At 59.1% G+C, this 14,729-nt stretch overlaps 1 protein-coding gene across 1 annotated transcript; it reads right to left on the reverse strand.

Moving 5' to 3' along the window:
- Positions 1-728: 728 nt before the first annotated feature.
- On the reverse strand, positions 729-2,898 carry EPOP (elongin BC and polycomb repressive complex 2 associated protein). The gene has a single exon (XM_075443415.1). The coding sequence runs from the start codon at positions 2,896-2,898 to the stop codon at positions 760-762; it is 2,139 nt and encodes a 712-aa protein (XP_075299530.1). The 3' UTR covers positions 729-759.
- Positions 2,899-14,729: the final 11,831 nt, after the last annotated feature.

Consider the following 14,729-nt stretch of genomic DNA (forward strand, 5'->3'; position numbering starts at 1 on the left):
CACATCGCTATTTATATATATTTATATATATATATATATATATATAGGAAAAGCTGCTCCCGGGCTCGGCTCGGACCAAGCGCGAGTGTTTCTGCTGCCTGACACCGTGATTTCTCTCCGCCTGCGATTATTCTTGATTTAATCCAACGCGTTTATGGAGGAAAAGGGAGAAATTAGCTCAAGTCTTTCCTCGGGTTTTTTGGTATATCGGGGGGGGGAGGGGGGGAGAGGGGGCGGCGGGAGCGGGGCCGGGGCGAGCTCTGCTCGGCGGTGGGAGCCCCTTCCCTCCTGCCCCCCCCCCTCCCCGAGCTGCGCGGGTCCCCCCAAGCCCCTTTCCTGGGCAGGACCCCCCGCACTGCGCGGTGAGGGAGGGGGTGGGGGGTCCCCGTCCGCCGTCCCAGCGCTTGGCTCGGGGGGTTCAGCTTCGCCCCTTAAAACTCCATCAGCGGACCTGGCACACGCACGGGCAAATAAAACATCCTCCCCCCGGAGGAAACCCCCCCAGTCCTCCCCGCAGCCGAAGCCGTGCACACACTCACCGCACCCCCCCGCAATGCTCCCGCACGCCTCCGGGCCCCGTAAGGCTCCTCCGGGCGCTCCCCTCCCCGCCCGGGACCCCCGGCTCGGGCGGCCCCGGGCCTCGGCGGGATGGAGGGGCCCGCTCCCCCTGCCCCCCCTCCCCAGGACCCCCCCCCCCCCGCCCACCCCGCAGCTCTCCTCTGTTGCGTGTAAACCTTTCCTGCGGGCCGTCCGCTGTCCTTAGAGATCCTCCAAGCCACAGCCCCGGAATTTGAGGCTGGGGGGCACGGGGATGGCGTTGCCCCCCAGGTGCCAGCTCCACAGAGGGTGGGTTTTGGAGAGGGCCCAGGAGTTTTTGCCCCCCAGGGAGGAGGCGGGACACAGGTCCCCATCTTCCCCCACCACCAGGGAGGGAATGCAGGGGAAGCTGCCCATCAGGCTGAAGGAATTGCGAGGCGGGGGGAGCCCGGCGCCGGCGAGGCGTTTGCAGGGAGCGTTTCCCCTTTTGGCCTTCCTCCGCGGAGTCTTCCTCGGCCTCCCCAGCGAGGAGCTCGGCTGCCTTTCCGCCTCGGCGGCCCTGGCGAGGCGTCCGCGCTTGGCATTCCTTTCCGAGCCGCTGCCTCTCCAGGCTTTGTTCGCCAGGGCGCCGGGGCTCTCGGCTCGTTTGGGGCCGGGGGGTTTGCAGGGCTCCGTCCTCCCCCCTTGGCGCAAACTTTTCCCGTCCAGGTTGAACCCTTTGGCGTAACACCACAGCTTGGATTGCCGGATCAGGCGGTCGAAGTGTTCCCGTCGGGGTTCCCCGGGGGGGGCCGGCCCGACGCCCCCCGCCAGTTCCTGGGTCGGGGGCTGCGGGGCCGAGCCCGGGGCCGGCTCCGGCCCGGTTAAAGCCCCGCTTTGCCTCTCCCCCCGGTCACCGGGGCCCGCCGGGGCTCCTTTGTTCGAGGCATCTTTGTGCAAATCCTTCCCCTCGGCGCGGGGCTCCGCGTCCCCAAAGCCGCCCTCCTTTTGTTGCGGATTCCCCCCAGGGGTGCTGCTCGGGGAGGGGGGGGGAGAGGAGGAGGAGGAGGAGGAGGAGGAAGAAGAGGAAGGGGAAGGGGAAAGGGAGGCCTCCTGCTTTGCGTACAGCTCCGGCAGCGCCTGGGCCCCCGAGCCCGGGGCTGGAACCGGGCTCAAACTTTCCAAAGTTGATGCTCGCAAAGTCCTGGCCCAGAGCTGCTGCGAGAGGAAGAGGAGGTCGGGGTCGGGGCGCAGGGCTTTGCTCGGGGGGGGCTCGGCTGGGTGCTCCTCGCCCAGGGGCTCCCGGGGGGGCTGCGTCTGGAAGCGGGGCAGAGCCGCCTGCCTGTACCGGGTGCTCTGCACCGAGTCCCCGCTGCACAGCGAGCTGCTCTCCGACTCCGAGGAGCTGCCTTCCTCGCTGCTGCACGACGTGTCCCCTTCCTCCTCCTCTTCCTCCTCCTCCTCCTCCTCCTCCGAGGAGTCGCTGGAGGTGGCGGGGCTGGACCCCCCGAAGTCCAGGCTGGAGTCCGAGTCGCTGGAGTAGCCGGCGGAGGTACCCTGCCTCTTGGAGCCGGGGGGGCGACCCTTCCTGCCCCCCGCCGACCCCTTCTCCGGGGCGAAGAGCCCCTTGCACCGGCCCCGCGGAGCCAGCGCGGCCACCTGCGCGGAGGGGAGCGCGGCCGCGGGGTGCAGCAGAGCCAGGTCGCGGGGGTACCCGGCCAGGACCCCGGCGAAGAGCCCCCCCGCCAGCCCGCAGCCCCTCCGGCCCCGGAGGGGTTTGGGGAAGGCGGGGAGGGCCCTGTGGAAGGGCTGAGGCAGCAGCGGGGCCGGCGCCGAGCGCGGCTTAGGGAAAGCGGGGGGCGGCTTGGGGGGGCCGGGGGGGGCGGGAGCGCAGCAGCCGCCGGCTCTGCAGGGCTGCAGCAGCTGGGGCCGGGGGCAGGGGAAGAGCCCCCCCGGGTCCGGCAGCAGCAGCTGCTCCCTCCTCTTGCTCTTCCTCTTCCTCTTCCTCCTCCGGGGACTGAGGCTCTTGCAGGAGGTGCAGAGAGCTTCCAGGTCCGCCTTGGAGATGAGGGAGCATTTCACGGCGCGGGTGGGCACCGAGTGGATGGCTTTGAGGGTCCGGAGCTCTTTGAGATCGCAGCGTCGGCTCTTGATCTTTAAGGTTTCCATCTTCTTGCTGATGGTGGTCCTGGGGATATCCTTAAACAGGTCGCTGAGGACCTGGGCCAAAGCAAACATCTGGGTGCCATTGATCTGTAAGTATCCCAAGTTTATCCCTTCGATTTCTTGGTAGCCGGCGTGAAAATCCCCCGGCCTGGCTCCCCCATTGTAATCCATGGTGGCTGGAACAATTCCGAAGGTCCCTTCGCAGGTCAGGAACATTTTGCAAGGAGCATTTACTTTGTCTCTTTCAAAGGGGGCATTGAAAATAAGGACATATTTGTTTCCACTCCCTGATCACACACATCCCTACCCCTCCGGAGAGGTGGGGGAGGGGGGGAAGGGAGGGAAAATAAAAAAAAAAAAAGCCAAAGCAGTCGATCTCCCTTTCAAAGTCTCCAGTCAAAGGTTCGCAACATCTTCCGAACACCCGGCTCCTCCGCCCTCATCGGGGCTCGGCTCCTCGTCTTCCCCCTCCCCAGCGAAAAAAAAGAGAAAAACGAAGAAGTCAAACATCTCGCATCCTCCAGGCTCTCCCCGGGCGGCTCCCACCCCGCGGCCGCGCACCGCGCCTTCCACCTCGAAAATAATCTCGGGGAGGGGGGAATTGAGAAGGGGGGGGAGGAATCAACAAGCACAGCCCCCCCCCCCTTTGCTGTGCAAAGCCACTGAGATGCTTAAGCAAACAAAGCTACCGAAGGGGGGGAGGGGGGCGACGGAAAAATGGGGGAGGGGGGAGGTGTCTGCGCGGCGGGGGAGCCCCGGGGGCTCCGTGCAGCTCCCACCTTCCCCGGGCTCCGCACTCGCGGCCCCGCAGCCGCGTACCGCATATTCTAGGGAACACCCCGCCGCGCCGTCCCCGCCACCCGCCAGCTGATTGGGCACTCCGGGCCCGTGATGTCATCAGCCCCCAACATTTCACACGCGCACCCCCCGCGCAAAACCTCACAGACCCCCCCCCGGGGCGGGCCGCGCAACCCCGACCCCGCACACACAATGGAGGCGGCCTCGGGGGGCTCTCGGGCTTGGGGTTCCCCCCCCTTAAAAAAAATAAAAATAAATATATATATATATATATTACAAATTACGCTGTATTTTCGGGGGGGGGGGGGGGGGGGTTGCGCGGGGGGCTGCGCTTTGTTTCCGCGCTGGAGCGGTTTTTCCGCGCAGGATTGCTCGGCGGGCGGCCCCTGCGCGCCCCCCCCCAACCCCCCCGGATTCCTCTGGGATGGGTGTGTGGACGTATAGATTCAATAACGCGTGAACGAAAGGACTCTCAGCGAGTCGCTGGAAACGATTGACTCCGCCACAACCCATCCTTCAGCCCGGAGTGGAATGCTTATTAATTGCCAATTACTGTATTTATTATCCGGAGTGAGCGCGGTATCAACAACAACATCGGCAATCTGCGCGAAGAAAAGCAAGGCAAAGAGATTTATACGCCTTTTTACTCACACACCTTCTTTATTCACTTCGCATCTTTTTCTTCCAAACTCTTTCTTTAAAAAAAGGAAAAAAAAAAAAAAAGGAAACAAAAATTCTTTTGCACGCTGCTGGACTTTATTTCAAACTTTAAATCCCAAGATTTCTCCGGCGTTTGGCAGCTCGCTCCCGCCCCGCAGCCCGGGCGAGGTTTCCCCCAAAGCAGGGCTGCAGATTTCGGGCTCCAAAGGGGGAAAAGAGGGAGAAGCAAAACCCCGAGCGAGCCCCGAGCGCTCCGCCAGCCCCGAGCTCCTTTGTCCCGGCCCCGCGATCCCTCCCGCAACCTGGAGCCGCCCGAGCGGAGCCGCGGGGGCTGGACCGGGGGGGTTTCACTCAGGAGGCTAATTTTGGGGAAACAGTTACCTCGGAAACCTTCCTGGGGGCAGGGAAGCCGCGGCTCTGCGGCGCCCGCTGTTCCCTTCCGAGCTGCGTCTGCCTCCCACATGAAAAGTTGCTTTTAGTCTTCCTCCGCCTTTTTTTTTTTTTTTTGTGGTTCCGATGGCAAAATCTGAGTAATTTGGTAATAATAATTTGTTCAACTATATGTACAATCAACCACAAACGAGCCCGATTTAGAAACAGTCCCGGAGGAGGAGGAGGAGGAGGAGGAAGCGCATTCCTGCGTGTGCGTGTAAAAGAAATTTAAAAGAACTCCACCACGCCGAGAGCTGCGGAGCGGGGCTCACCTGGGCTGCTCCTGCCTGCCGAGCCTCCCGCTGCCAGTCGCGATTCTGTCGGGGGAGGAATCGCTGCCAGGGCTTCCCCCCACCCCCCCCAGCACCCACGGGAGCGCGCTGCCCCGCACCCGCTCCCCCTCGCCGCGGGAAGCAGACCCCCCGATTTCCAGACCTGGCCGCGTTAAACCCGCCACATTTCCCCCTCGTTTTCCACAGGCGAGAGTTTCCTGTGAGTAAAGGTCTCCCGGCCAAGGCAAACTCCAAATTCCTCTTTGTTTGGGCGGGGGGGGGGGTTCTGCGTGGCGAGGGACGGGGGGCGGCGGGTGAAGGGGATGGGGCAGCCGGCGGCAGCGCCCGGCGGGCCGAGGGACCGCAGCCAGCCCCGCTCGCAGCCACCCGGGACTCTCCCTTCGCGACGAACAGGGAAAGATCCCGCGTGTTTTCCTTCCCGCACCGAGCCAGAGCCATTTTACCTATAGCCGAGCTCCGCTCCGTGCCAGGGCCGGAGGGGGGGAAGGCGCTGGCGGGGGCTGTCCCCGTCCGATGCGGCTGATGCGGCCGCGGGGTTTATGGGGGGGCGGGAGGGGGGGGGGGGGTGTAAAGAAACCAGGAGCCGGAGCAGCGCAGCGAGGCGTTCCCGAGCGGTTGCGGGGCTCCGGAGGGGAAGCGGGGCCCGGGCCCGGCGCGGGAGAGGGGCTGCAGGCGGCATTTGCAGCCGAGCTCCGTCGGGGGGGACCCGGGGAGGCGGGGGGGGGGGGCGATGGGTGAAGCTCAGCGCGGAACACGCGTGTGTGTGTGGGCCTTGACGTCCCTGCGAGGGCAGCTCGACGCGGGACGTTCAGCTACTTTGCAAATCCATATAGAGAAATATATGTATAGAAGCGGGGGGCAGGGTCCTCACGGCCAGGACTCGTGAGCAAATGCGTTGTAACCGCCGCGTAAGCGCTTCGCGTCCCTGCGATGGGGGTCTCTGCTGCCAAGGCCACCGCAGGGTGGGTGCTGAGGGCAGGGTCCCTCGCGGCAGCACCTTCACCCCGGTGTACAGATGTAAGGACGAACTGGGCTTTACTGGGCTCCCCACTTCGCCGTGTTCGGCGTGAGGGCGGCTGCAGGCCCGGGGTGGAAGCGGCCACAGTACGGGCAGCACCGTGGGTCCCACGCCAGGGCTGGGGGCCGGGGGGCTGTGCTGGGGGGGCAGCGGGGTGCACCCGTCCCTGGCGATGCGGCCTGGGGAAACGGGCGCAGCCGGGAGAGCTGCCAGCATCTGTGTCTGTGTCTGTCTGTGAGTCTGTGTGTCTGTATGTCTGTATATCAGATTATTTGTATATCAATGTATCTGTGTATAGTTGTGTGTTTGTGTATCTGTATATCTGTGTATCTGTATATCTGTATATCTGTATACCTGTGTATATGTATTTTTGTGTGTCTGTGTCTGTGTGTATCTGTGTAGTTGTGTATATGTATTTTTGCGTATCTGTGTCTGTGTATACCTGTGTATTTCTATATCTATATATCTGTGTATCTGTGTATTTCTATAGTTGTGTGTCTGTATTTTTGTGTCTGTATATCGTGTATGTATATACCTGTGCATCTCTATACCTGTGTATCTGTGTATTTGTACAGCTGTGTATTTGTGGTTTCGCATATATGTGTATCTCTATATCTGTGTATCTGTATGGCTGTGTTTGTATTTTTGTGTAGCTGTGTGTGTATATACCTGTGTGTCCCTATATCTGTATCTTTATATCTCTATATCCATGTATCTGCGTGTTTGTATAGTTGTATATTTGTGTTTTTGCGTATCTGTGTGTGTATGTACCTGTGTATCTCTATCCGTGTGTCTGTGTATTTGTATAGCTGTGTACTTGTATTTTTGTGTATCTGTATATTTGTAAATTTCTGTATTTATTTATATATTTGTGTATTTTTAATATATTTTCATATTTGGGTCTCAGCCCAGTGACGGCTCCCGAGGGCGGACGGGGGGGTTCCAGCCCCCCCGGGGGGGAGGGCACCAACCCTGAGGAATCCTCACCCGTGGGGCATGCCCGGGAGATCCCTCGGACCCGCCCGGCTCCCGCGGGGAGCGGTGGAAGCTGGCAGGATGCGGGGGGGACCGGGAGGCGCAAAACCCCCCCACCCCTGCCGCTCTTCGGGAGCGAAATAACAGCGGAGGGGGGGGAGGGGGGGAATTCTCCGCCCTCCGGTAACCGATCCCCACGCACCTCCCCGGGCGGGCTCGGGTTCGGCCGAGGTGCGTTTTCCCGACACGCACGAGCACACGGCGGGGCGCCCACGCGGGGGGGGGGAGGGGGATGGAGGGGGGAGCCACGCGTGTCCGCGGCCCGGGAGCTCGGCGGGCTGCGGGGGGAGGAGAGGGGGCCGGGGGTCAGGGTCTGCTCCGCGCCCCCCTCCCGGCGCTGCCGGGGCAGAGGTGGGGCAGGACCCCCCGCACCCCCCTCCCGCGGGCTCCGGCTGCCCGTGGGGCTCCCACGTCGCTTTCCCGGTGCCTCCCGACCCGGCGCAAGGGCCTGAAAGCACGAGGGGAGGAAAAGAAAAAGGGAAGAAAACACCAAACCACCCCAAAACCCCAAACAGATTTGGGTTTCGCCCTTTAGGATGACATTTTTGTGGGTGGGGGTCCTCTGCGTGGGGTCTCTCAGAGCGGGGGGGGTTGGTTTTGCTCTGGCAGCTCAGGTCCAACTTACTGCTCTCCCAATTCAGCATCGCTCACAGAGAGCAGGCGGCAGGCGGGGGCGGGGGGGGGGAGAGAGGAGCAAAAAAAAAAGGCAGGTGCCAGCAGGAAAAGAGGAGGGAGATGCTGCCGGGGGTGGGCAGAGAGGAATTCGCTCGGCAGCCGGCACTTCGGCAGGATAGATCAGATTTATCACGAAAAAAGTGATTAGAAATTGATATTGGCCCAACTGAATTATTTCAATTGCAAGGAACGGTTTTATTCACTTGCTTTTCTTACAAGAAAAAAATCCCACAAAATGCGGTGGCCAAAACCAATGCCGAGCCCGCTCCGTGCAGAGATCCCGAAAGCAAGGGCCGGAGCTCCCCGTGCAGAGCGGGCGCCCCGCAGATACCCCTCACCCGCCCCGGGACCTGCGAGGAGAGGCCGCCGTCTCTCCCCTCCCGCCGTCCGCCGGGGCGGGATGGGCCGGGGGCTCCCACCGGGCCCTGGCGGGGGGATGGAAAAGCCCTTTGGCTCAGGTACGAGGCGTGTTTTCAAGGAAAATATGGAAATTCACTTTTTTTTTTTTTTAAATTTCAAGGAGTTTGTAAAAGAGTGGGGGGCTGAAAGCAGCCCAGCACCAGGCGCTGGTTAAGACCCCCGATGTTCTGATCAGAGGCAGCTACTCCCGACAGACTCTTCAGCTGTCCGGGATGGAAAGATTTCTACAAATCACTTGGTGCACTGGCTATTTAAACGTCTCTGGTAGATTTTACAGGCTACGGGAGGGAGCTGGAGAAGCAGACCCAAACCCCCCCAGCCCAGCATGCAGGACAGACAGAGGGACAGGCCAGGGCCACCCTCCTTCGCTTTGGGGTGGGGGGCGGCTTCGGAACCGCTGTCCCTGCTCCAGGACCCACCTTCCCGCTGCCAGCAGCCGGGGAACACTGAAATGCTCTTGGATGCACTCAAAGGCAGAGATCTTCCCTCTCCTCCACGTGGGACGGGGTTATTTATCAGGATTTCTCATTTATTTTTCAAGATCTCTCGCTTATTTTTCAGGCTTTCCCTCCTTCCTTCCCCACGAGCAGTTTGTGAATGATATTGAATGAAACCGCTGAAAAATGGCTCTTCAGTCTCAGTCTAAACGTTGAGCATACTGCGTCACTGATTAGCAGTATTTTAATAAACCTTACTATTCCTAAAGTAATATTTGAATGTATGCTTTTATTAATTTTCGTATTTCTCAGGGGCTGCTGGAGCGGCAGCGCCCGGTGAGCGTGGCGGAGCGGGGCTCCGGGCTGGGGCGATTCGCAGCGAAGGAGATGTTTGGGTCTTGTCAGGTTTTTATTTTTCCTTTCGGTACCACCCCGGTGGAAACAGAAGTGGTGTTTGGTGACAATTTCTAAAGACGCAGATCCCGCTCCTCTCGCTTTTGATTCAAAATACAACGAGAGGAAAGTGGGTTCAGCTGGACCGCGGGCTCAGCGGGTCTGGGGCATCGCTGCTGTGGCGCTTCCCCGTTCCTCCCCGTGAAACAGTGCGGGGTTGGGGGGAAACCCACCAGAAAAGGCCAAATAAATATAAAAATATCGAAAATACGCAGTCTGATGAATTGGCCTGGGCAGAGCAGCAGCTCGCAGCAGACCAAACGGTGCCGCTCAGGCCGCGCGTGAAGGTTTCGAGCCTTGCGCGGGGTCAAAGCGAGAGGTTTCAGGCAAAGCCGGAGCAGGGCCCGGGGAGCAGGGCCCGAAGGGATGGAGAAAAGAGTCGTGATTTTATTTATTTTTTGAAGCAGCTGAGCTGTGTTCGCTGCGGAGCTGCTCCGCGTGGGTTTGGCAGCGTGGGAGGGGGGTCCCTGCTCGGGGAATTCAACGCGCGCCCGTCGCTCCGCTGGCTTCAGACAGCCCAAGGTCGCTCCCGCAAACTTTCTGCTTTCTTTCTTTCTTTTTTAATAAACGGCCTTTCACCATCCTCTGACAAAGAAACCGCATTTTCTAGAGAGCAGCTGAAGGGAATTAGACAGTAATAAACACCGCCGATTGGAAAAAAATTCAACTGTTTGTTTGTTTTCCTAAGCAAATACAGCTAAATACTTCCGAGAGGGTTTCTTCTCCCAGAGAAATCCGTGCGAAAAGCCTTGGAGGAGGGTGCTGGTGAAGCCGGCAGCCTGGTGGGATGCGAGGGGAGGCTGGAAGGGGAGAACCTCCATTTTCCTGATGTCTTCAAGGAGGCTATTTTTTTTTTCCCCCCGATTATTTAACAGATTCTTTCTGTGGCGACCGAGAGACGCATACGCCTTGAAAACAAAAACAACAGCAACAAAAACAAAGCCCGAAAGACAACAGACTTCTGAGAAAGAGGAAAGACGAGGTTGTAGATGGAAGATTTCATGCCTCAACCTTAAAGCCGGCAGAGAATTCGCATTATTCTTCTGTCGCCTTTTGATGTTTCCCATGTTACGCTGAGATTCGGTTGTTTTCCCTCTTCTTGCTAAATCCAGGCTCTTACTCCCTTTATACGGGATCAACTACCAATAAAAAAAAATTTGCAGTAATTTAGTAAGTAAAAGATAAGCCCAGAACATTTTCTCTGTAACAAATTTCAGCTGAAATTCGTGGGGTTTTTTTTCCCCTTTAAATCTAACCCAGCTAAATCAGGGGAAGTCTCTTCTTGTTTCTAACCCACTGATTTACTACCAGAGCAGGATTTTTGCTTGCTAGTTCAGTTTAGAGTTAAAAGAATGCTGGAAAATATTTTTGTTGCTAAGATAAGCTGAAACCAGAACTCTTCCTTGCCATTCAAGTATTGCTGGTATTGGTAGAAACTAAAGGTGATGTAAAAAAGCCACGTTTCAGCCTTTTTATATGACGCAGAACGGTCTTGGATGTTGCCTTTTCCCTCAAAGAGCGTTTATATTCCTTGGGAAACATTTATCAATTCTTATTTTAATTGCGCTCATACCTACAATTATCCTTTAATTTTTAAGTGTTATATTTAAAGAAATTATTATTTAAAATTCCTCCGCAACAAACACCCTCAGAGTGTTTTGTTTTTTTTACCGAAAACACGAAAGTTTTCGTGTTGTCACACTTTAAAAAGGAAAAAAAAACTTTCCTTTTTTTTTACCTTTTACAAAGTATTTCTCCTGCCTGTTATTGATTGACAAGTTTATTATTATTATGAATGGATTCTCCCATTTCCCAGTCCTCTTCAAGGCCTGATGTGGATTGAGAGCCTGACCAGTTGCTTATTGACCCGTGCTGGCTATACAATGACCCCGCTGCCCCCAGCCTGACCCTGGGACCCCCGCAGGACCCAGCCCAACGGAACAGGGCTCAGATATGCAAAGCTGGAGCTTTATGGGCTTTGGGGAGGGGGGAGATTGCCAAGTGGGCGAGGGTTTCATTAACAAAAATGTGTTTATTGTAAATAAAAAAAGGCAGAGGGGCTGGGTAAAGGGATGTGCCCGAGTGAATCGTGGCTCCCTGCGTGACGGGGAACGCTGGCAGCCCGGGAGCCCAGTTTCTCCCAGCACTTCCCTGACTGGTGGCAAGGAAAGGAGCGGGGCTGCCACCCGCTCTGCCGGGCTGGCTGCCAGGGCGACGTTCAGTAAGCGTCGCCCCGAATTCGCTGGGGTTTGGAACGGCAGCTTCCCACAGCGGGAGAAGGGGGCAACCCCGCGGCAAGGCCGGCTGGCAGCGCATCTCCCCTGCCCCTTCCCTGCCCCCCCCTCCCCTCCCGCACCCCGGCTGACAGGGGGAGCCGAGCCCGGGGCTGGTGCCCGCAGGGTGGGAGGAAGCCAGGCCCCTAAGCATGGAATCAGCAGGGATGGATGGAAGCGGAAAGGGCAGCAGGGACATCAGCGTCCATGTCCCCCCTTTGTCTCTCTGCCCGTGGGGTGCGGGAACGCAGGGGAAAGGGGGCTCCCCCCGCCCCCCAGACGCAGCTCCGCTGGGTCGTTACTGCACGGGGCGGTGGGTGAGCTGGGAAGGGGCTGGGGGACGTGGCGTGGGGCCCAGGGACCGTGGGCTTCGCGGAACAGCACTGCTCTCCGTGTTGGAAAGCGAGGGGTTCTGCTCCCCACCCTCGCTCCCTCGTTTAGCGGAGATACAGTTGTTTAAATAATTTCCCTCTTCCCAAAACAAACGCAGGAGAAGGAGAGCTCGTTTTTTATCCTAATTGATGGACCGCTGAAGACAAGCCTTTGAAGAAAGCGGCTGTCAGCAGTGGGAGATACCCTGAGCATCTGGGCTCGAGAGGTAGCAAGCGAAGAGCACCCTGCATTCTTTGCGGGGCTGGATGCTCCCAGATTATAAACCACGGCGATCGCGTTTGGTTTTACCATAAAAACCAACAGCGGCGGCAGCAGCAAGTTGTTTCGACACTCTTGAAACATCTGGATTGTAAAGTTTGCTGGTTGCTGGCAACAGCACCAATCACAATAAAACCTCTCGTGGCTGGGCAGACCCCCAGGGTTCCCCCAGGGTTCCTCCAGGGTTCCCCCAGGGTTTCGGCCCAGCCCGGCCGAGCTGCTTGGCAGAAGATGCACAAGTGGGTGTGCAGAGCCCAACCCCCCGGGGGCTGGGACAGGGGGCAACGCACCAGAACTACGGAGAAAAAAATCTCTTGCGGCTTCTCATCGGGGGGGCCACGCACCCAAAGGCCAGAGCCAGCAGTTCTGGGGGGGGGGTGGAGAGAGCGTGTGTCTTCAAAGAGCCGGAATTTAGGTTCAAAGCTGGGGTTACGGCAGATTTGCACCAAGCTGGGGGTGCGGGAGCGTCAGACCCGCATGGGGCATGGGGAGCCCAGGACTTGAGCCACTGGGTGTCCCCGCACGGCCGGGTCTGGGCGTGGCTGGACACACGGACACGCAGACAGAGCCCGACCCGGGCAGGAGCTGCTCCACCTGCTGCCGAGCGGAGTTCAACCCTGGAACCTGGGGTGAAATAAAGTTATCGAAGGGCCGATGGGATCCTGGGGTGCATCAAGAGGACTGTGGCCAGTAGGTCCAGGGAGGTTCTCCTCCCCCTCTGCTCTGCCCTGGTGAGGCCCCACCTGCAGTGCTGTGTCCAGTGCTGGGCTCCCCAGTTCAAGAAAGATGAGGAGCTACTGGAGAGTGTCCAGCGGAGGGCTACGAGGATGACGAGGGGACAGGAGCATCTCTCCTACGAGGAAAGGCGGAGGGAGCTGGGCTTGTTCAGCCTGGAGAAGAGAAGGCTGAGAGGGGACCTTAGAAATGCCTCTAAATATCTGCAGGGTGGGAGGCAGGAGGACGGGGCCAGACTCTTTCCAGTGGTGCCCAGCGACAGGACAAGGGGCAACGGGCACAAACTGAAGCAGAGGAAGCTCCAGCTGAACCTGAGGAAGAACTTCTTCCCTCTGAGGGTGACGGAGCCCTGGCCCAGGCTGCCCAGGGAGGCTGTGGAGTCTCCTTCTCTGGAGATATTCCAGCCCCACCTGGACACGGTGCTGTGCAGCCTGCTCTGGGTGACCCTGCTTGGTCAGGGGGTTGGGCTGGGTGACCCACAGAGGTCCCTGCCAACCCCCACCATGCTGGGATTCTGTGAGAATTGCTCTCAGGTGCTCCCTGTGCCTTCCTCCCTGCACGGGGGAGAAGGGTGCCTCTGTTTGCCTTTATTTGATTTTATTCTTTTTTTTTTTAACGCCGTGGTGTCTCCCAGCTGCCAAATGGTTCTCGGTTTGGGGGACGCTGAGACCCAAAGGGAGAGGGAAGGTGCCGAGCTGGGAAACAATAAAATCGCAGATATTTGCCTTTCACTCCAAAATGGCCATTTCTGCTTCAGCTCCGCTTTCTAGGAATGGCCTGGAAGAAATGTCCCGCTCCGAGGGGCAGAGACGGGAGAGCCCGTGGTTGTGTCCCGTGTCCCCCACCCCGCCTGCCGACAGCCTCGGGGGCGGCGAGGGGGGGGTTTCTCGTCCCCAAATAGAGATGAGACATAGGGTTGCCTTTGGGGAGCGGCTTCGGGGCCTCTCTCGTCTGAAAACGGGGGTCCCCGAGGGAGCGGGCACCGGGGTGGGGGGGGACACCGGGAACCGGGGGTGGGGGGGGACACACACCGGGAGCAGGCGGCGGCACCGGGGGTGCCCGGCCGGGCCGAGCCGCGATCGCTCCCGAGCTGCGCGGGGTGAGAGGGGCAGCGGCGGGGGCGGGGGGAGCACGGCGGGGGGGGGGGGGGGGGGGGGGGGGGCTGCCCGGCCTCAGCCCGGGGGGCCCGGGGCTGCTGTAGTCGGGGCTTCCCAGGATCCGGCTCTGCCCCGGCTGTTCCGCCTCATTCCACTGAATTTTCGTGGGGGTGACCCCTAAAAACACGTCCCCCACCCCCCGGTTGCTCTACACGCCCTGACAGGAGGGGGCCGGCGGCGGGGGTCTGGGGCCGCCTCCCCCTCCCTCTCCGCTGCCGGAGCTGGGCGTGAAGAAGCGGTGACAGCGGCGGCCCCCGGCCCCCTCCCTTGGTCCCAGCGCCCCTCTGAAGTCCCCCGCCCCTGGCCGGCACCCTCCCACGCCCGCACCTCTCCGCACTGGCTCCCGCGCTCAGCCCCGCCCGCAGCTTTGGCCTTTGCCTCCGGCCATGCACTTAAAAAAATAAAATAAAATAAAACAAAATAAAACAAAATAAATAAAAAATAAAATAAATAAAAAAGAAAATAAACAAAATAAAGTAAAATAAAATAAAATGTAAAAGAAAATAAATAAAATAAAATATAAAAAATAAACTAAAATGAAATAAAATAAAATATTAAAAAAATAAAATAAAATAAAATAAAATAAAATAAAATAAAATAAAATAAAATAAAATAAAATAAAATAAAATAAAATAAAATCCATCAGAGAGCCTCCCGGCTGCCCTTCCCGGGGAGGGTGGGTGCCCGCGGCTGTCCCGACGTGGCCGTGTCTGCCTCGGGGCGGGAGGTTGCGGTGCCGCCGCTTTGATTCCACGCCGAGCCCGCACCGCAGCCCGGACACCCCCTTGCACCCCCCCCCCCGAGGGGGGTCTGGGCTGGAAGGATCCGCACCCCGGGGAGCCTCAGCCCCGAGCCCCTTCCTGAGGAAGAGGAAGGTCCCAGCGCGGTTTTACTCTGCTAAACCGGGCCAGTCCCGGCTGCCGGGGTGGGAGAGACCGAGGTGGGGCGGGGGGGGGGGGGGGGGGGCAGGGGACCCGAGCAGCGGACGGACGGACGGACGGGTTGGCAGG

The sequence above is a fragment of the Opisthocomus hoazin genome, chromosome 26 (assembly GCF_030867145.1).
Source record: "Opisthocomus hoazin isolate bOpiHoa1 chromosome 26, bOpiHoa1.hap1, whole genome shotgun sequence".
NCBI classification, from domain to species: domain Eukaryota; kingdom Metazoa; phylum Chordata; class Aves; order Opisthocomiformes; family Opisthocomidae; genus Opisthocomus; species Opisthocomus hoazin.